We start from the raw sequence: 5,852 nt of genomic DNA on the forward strand, positions 1-5,852 counted from the left end.
AAACAAAAGTGTCACAAAAGTTCATAAACAAAAGTGTCACAATGAATTTAATTAAAATTAAGATAAAATGTATCAGCTTTTTAAATACGTACGTTTATTTCGTCGTTCAAAGAAAAAAATTAAAGAGTTTTTGCTGGTTCGAGACAGCTCGGATTAAAAGACCGTTCTTATAATGCAAGTGTGAAATTTGTAATTTCTGATTGGAAAGTCGTCTTAACTTGGTTCTAACGTTGTTAGGACCGTGTTGACATCCTCTACATCTTTCGTGTTCGGGTCGGAAGCCAATCCTTTGAAGAAAATGCCAAAAAGTACAAATTACCTAAAATTTAGATTTACTGTTCAGCTACTTTTTAGGGGTTCAAAATTTCATAACTTCTGTCTGCTATGTGCCTATGTCAGTTTGAAGCGATCCATATGCCAAAAGAATCGTCTTGAGGCCTACTATATTTCATATGTCCGGGTCAATAATTGAACCTATTTGAGATATTAGCCCATTTCATGTGTTCAGGGACTTTCTAAAAATGTATTAAACCTATTTAGAATATTAGCCAATTTTTTTAAACCTAAAATGTATGGCAGTTCCCGTCAAATGCTTAAAAGTTTCTACGTTTAACATATATTATTATAATAATTAGAATTATTACAATTAATGTTTATTATTTTCTACGTTTTTATAAAGAAACAAAATTTACTTTTGATACGGTGATAAAACTTTTTGTTATGTGTACTAATTAAATAAAATGATAATACATAATTGTAGAAATGTAAAAATAATGATAAATTTATCTTTCTCATAACAAAATTATTTATTTTTTATCATAATTGTCTCATGCTCTTTTATCGTACACAAATATTTATAACATTTCTTTTAGTATAAATGATATCGTTTTATCATAAAAAACACTAATATTTTTTGATAAATTGAAATTTTAATATAATTTATTATATTTTAATAGTAGTTTTAATTTTAGTTAATATATTACTAAATTTTCAAAAGAAAAAATTAAATAAAACAACTGCGTAAATTTTGAATACTAAAAGTAAAATCATATCTAAAAAAATTAAATTTTTGAACATCAAAGATAAATCAGGTTTGATATTAAATAATATCTGCTTTTATTGAATGGTTTATATTAAATCAGGTTTAATATTAAACAATTTGGAAGAGCAAGTGGCTATAATTTCTAGTTGCTCACCATTTCCAATATCAGAGAGTTCTTTTATTGAATAGTTTGATGTGTCACATGATTGCTCGCTCCACTGTCAAAGTACTAGTCATATTCTTGATTGATTCCTTGTGATGCTAGGAATGCAGATTTCTCTTCCTTTTCTGCGTAGGTTTTGTCAAACCTGTAGAAGCATTACAGTGCTGTATGACCAATATTTGAGCATACTTGACAGGTAGGTTTAGGGAACCTGCCTCTACCTCTGCCTCCTCTCCAATCTCTCGAGTTGAAGCCTCTCTAGTTTCCATTTGAGCCATGGAAGCCAAGTCTATTGTTTCTCCAGTTTCCTTTATAATCAGTCTTGTTTGCAACATTTACTGAGGCATTAAGACTTAGGCTGTTAAAGGAATTGAGCTGCTCAATTCTACTCTCAAAACTCAGCAATTGCGATAGTAAATCAATCCAACTGAGATTGATTTGATCAGAGAGTTTTACCACTACAGGATTGTACTCAAAATCTAATCCATTTAGGGTTTGAATGATTAGATCTGAGTTAAGAATTAGATTTCTTGCCAGCTTGAGTTTATCAGCAAGATTTTTCTTCTTGGATGCATTTTCGTTTCACCTTTCCTGGTACTGTGGAATTCTGACTTCATGTAGGTGACTCTAGACCTTGTATGTGCTCCAACTAGACTTTGGGCCTACTCTTAGAGTTGCTTTGAATTTTCATAGTGCAAAAAGTGTGTTGCAATGTATGCAGTAATGAAATTCTTTAACCAACCTAGAAGTTGTTGGTCATAAGCTTGTCAATTTTCAAACGAAAGATTCAGCTTCTTGCTTGAATCTGAATTTGTGATATATTGCTCTAGAAACTCCTTTTTCCCTAGCATGTATCCTTCAAGTCTTCAGCCTCTAATGATGGGAAAGACTAGGGGATTCCACGAGGGAAAATTGTCTCTATCCAACTTGACAGAGATTGTTGATGGAAGATTTTTTTTTTTGTATTTGCAGCGGATGCCATGGTTATTGATTGGATAACGAGCCTTTTGGCAATGTTACTCTGATACCAAGTTAAAAATTATAATATGTATAAAATTGTGATGATTCTATTGATCAATAACATACACATATATACAGATAATGAGGAACAACATGATCCTTCAATAAAGCCAGTATTGATGGCTATACACTGAATATGGAAACATAATATTCTAGTCTATGATTACAACATAAAAGCTATTGACTTTACATAGAACAATAGGGACACAGTGCTGATATTAAGGAATTATGTTTCTAATTACATCTAATTTCAATATAGCTAAAATTGAAAAGAGAGAAATAACTGATAGTGAACAATAATCCACTATATGGTCCTAAACCTCTCACTTCCCTTGAAACTTATTAGAACCACATTTATTCTTTTCAATAATACCAATTCCACTTTCTCCAAAAGTGATATTACTTCAACATCTAAAGTGATGATTTTGTTAAAGTTAAAAAGTCTAACATTTAACAAAATTACAACGATTCATCGTGATTATGCAATTCTATCAATCCAAACACACACTTAAACGGGAAATTTATACTTTATACAACTCATGAACCTTCTTCCACGACGGTCTACTACTTATATCATCCCACCAAGCACTAACATGTTTCCTATCTTTAATCAAATAGTCTTTCCCCATATTATTAATATAATAAGTAAATGGAAGGTGACTCATATCCGCAAGACTAAAAAAATCACCAGCCAAATACTTGCTCTTTGAAAGCCTCTCTTCATAAATGTCCAACACCTTCACAAGCTTTGCTTCACTCTCTTCAATTACCTTAGGATCTGGAGTCTTGTTAGTTGTTAGTGCAGTAAACAAAACATGAATGGTCAAGTTGTATGCTGGGGGATGATAGCTGTGTGCTTCAACTTCTAACCATTGTTCTATAAGACCTTTTTCTTCTATTGTTTTTCCTAGTAACTCAACTCCTTGAGATCTGTATTTTTCTGCATAGTACCTCATTATAGCCCGAGATTCTACACAATCAAGTAAAAACATAAAAATAAGTCTGTAAAACCTATTTCATCTGGCAAATACCAATATTATATTGGTAGACTAGAGTCTGACATCATGTCTTAGGTTTGAACCCGATACTAGACCACACAACATGAATTTTCAATGGTTATTATCATTAATAAGGATATAAAGTTCATCTTGCAAAAATTAATATTGTTAGTCTCTAGCGAGACATCTTGTCTCAGGTTCAAACCCGATACTAGACAACACCTCACAACATTAATTTTTAGTAGATATTATTACTGACAAGATATAAAGTTGTAACTTACAAATATCAAGGATATAAAGTTTCTTAGTAAGAACATAAAAATAAGTCCTTAAAAACTAATTCCTCTTGCAAATATCGATATTGTTAGGTCAGAGTCAGACATCTCGTCTCATGTTCGAATCTTAGACTAGATTTCAGAATGTGAGTTTCTAGTGGTTCTTCTCTTACAAAGATATAAAGTTCATTTTACAAATATCAATATAGTTAGTCTAAAACAAGACATTGTATCTCAGGTCTGAATCTGCGATCAGATCTCACAGTTGAATTTTTAATAATTATTATCACTGACAAGATGTAAAATTCATCTTGCAAATATCAATATTATTAATCTAGAGCGATGTCTCATGTTTGAACCTGAGACCAGACCTCACAAAATGAATTTTTAGTAGTTAGATAAAGAGAGACAGGTTCGAACCGTGACCAAATCTCACAACATGAGTTTCCCGTGGTTATTATTAACGACAAGGATATATTCATCTTGCAAATATCAATATTGTTATCCTATAGCCGACATCATGTCTCAGGTTCCAACTCATATCAGATGTCACCACATGAATTTCTTGTAGTTATTATCGCCGACAAAAATATAATAAAATTTTAGTAGAAATGTAGAATGTGGGGTTAAGATGTTTAACCATAAAGGGTATAGTCTCCATCTTGAATCACAGGAACAGTTCCAAAAGGCTGCAGAAAATGATGAACAAAGAATATGAGTCAGAAAATGAAGAATTAAATAAAAATATTTTTATATACTTTTAGTATGTTTAAGAAAGATGAAAGGAAAATAGAACCTGTAATTTGAGGTACTGAGGATCTTTGTGTTCATTGTTGAAGACATTAACAGGGACAACCTCAAATTCTATTTCCTTCTCAATCAGACAAACTAGAACCCGTTTGGCTGAGGAACAATGGGGACCATACACCTTCACTACCATGGTTTGGTTTTTCTTACAAAAAAAAAATGCTCCAATTAGAGAGAAGAAGGATTATAGAAGCTTTTTGTTCGTTCACTTGATATTAATAGATTATAAGTGATAGTGGCAATGCTTAAGGCCTCAAAAACGGCCGCAATAGCGGGAGAGGCTAATATCAATACCATTATTCATGTTTTATAATGAAAAATTATAGTTAATTTTTTTTTATAAAAATTATAGTTAATTTTGTAAAAAATAACCGCAATTAATATCACAACATTTTTATTTTTATTGATCATACTGAAAAAGGTTTAGCTAAAAAAGGTGAAAATGTAGAAGCTAAAATGTTGAACAAACAAACAAGGTGGATCGGAGGAATAATGGGACCATATGTCTAGCAAAGAACATGTGAGAATGACCTACATACATTTTTTATAAAAATTTGCTGCATAGATTAATTATCAATTTAAATTTGCTCAATAATTAATATTTTTTAAACACTTCCCCCTTATTTGTGTGACTTGTCATCTCCATTTTTTCTTTTTATTGAAATTTTACAAGGTTTAATTTTTTTAATGATTTTCCAAAATAAAATCAAAAACGCAAACAGTAAGAGATAAGTAGTTTCTGTTTATCAAAATTTTACTAAGAGATGTAATTTAGATTCAAGTAGTTTGAATTTAGGTTGCATTTAAGATTCATTTGCATTTAAGTTTAATTTAATTTGCATTTAAATTATATTGTGGGTATATAAACCGAAGTTGCATTCAGTTTGTTAGAGTGATTATTCATTGGTGATAAAATTGAATTTGAAAATAAAAATTAGTTACGTATCTCTCTCTATCTAACATTCATTTCATCTTCATCTTCATCTTCTTAGGCATCAATGGAGGTGTAAACTCCAAAAATTGATATCTAGTGTTCTGGTTCTATTTACAGGGAAACATAAGTGTACGTAAGGTGTGTGATTGATTTCGTTCCTCAAATTCACACTGATTTGAAAATCAAAATCGAAGAAGAATCACGAGTGTTGGTGAGAATTAAGTGATTTGCACAAAAACGAAGATGAACAGCAGAAACGGTAGCTTGAACACAAGCTCCCAGTATTCAACGGAAAGATGTGTGTGTTGTTTGGAGCTCAAGATGTTTCTGATCTTGTCAATGACAATTATGTTCGGAAAATAATAAACATGGAGAAAAAAGAGGAACACAATAACATAACATGGAAACTCCAAAACCGGAGAAAAAACCACAGTTGTTGTCAATAGACAACCAGAGAATAACACTATGTGAAATTTTTTACAACACATAATATACTCTCAACTAACCCAGACCATAACACTATGTTAAAATTATTACAACACATAATATACTCTCAACTAACCCAGACCTCCAGTACACTCACACCCTCCAAAATAAATATTTAACTATATCT

The 5,852-nt window shown here is 31.2% G+C and overlaps 1 protein-coding gene and 1 non-coding gene across 2 annotated transcripts; both read right to left on the bottom strand.

Annotated features, from left to right (window-relative positions):
• Window positions 1-1,594: 1,594 nt before the first annotated feature.
• Window positions 1,595-1,727, bottom strand: LOC131621194 (small nucleolar RNA Z247). The gene has a single exon (XR_009289520.1). It is a non-coding gene; the product is annotated as a small nucleolar RNA Z247 (small nucleolar RNA).
• Window positions 1,728-2,413: 686 nt separating this feature from the next.
• On the bottom strand, window positions 2,414-4,490 carry LOC131615861 (glutathione S-transferase F9-like). The gene is made up of 3 exons (XM_058887031.1): window positions 4,295-4,490; window positions 4,139-4,187; window positions 2,414-3,195 (listed from the first exon to the last, which is right to left on the bottom strand). The coding sequence occupies exons 1-3, from the start codon at window positions 4,436-4,438 to the stop codon at window positions 2,747-2,749; spliced, it is 642 nt and encodes a 213-aa protein (XP_058743014.1). The 5' UTR covers window positions 4,439-4,490; the 3' UTR covers window positions 2,414-2,746.
• Window positions 4,491-5,852: the final 1,362 nt, after the last annotated feature.

This window comes from Vicia villosa, linkage group LG7 (genome assembly GCF_029867415.1).
Source record: "Vicia villosa cultivar HV-30 ecotype Madison, WI linkage group LG7, Vvil1.0, whole genome shotgun sequence".
Lineage (NCBI taxonomy): Eukaryota > Viridiplantae > Streptophyta > Magnoliopsida > Fabales > Fabaceae > Vicia > Vicia villosa.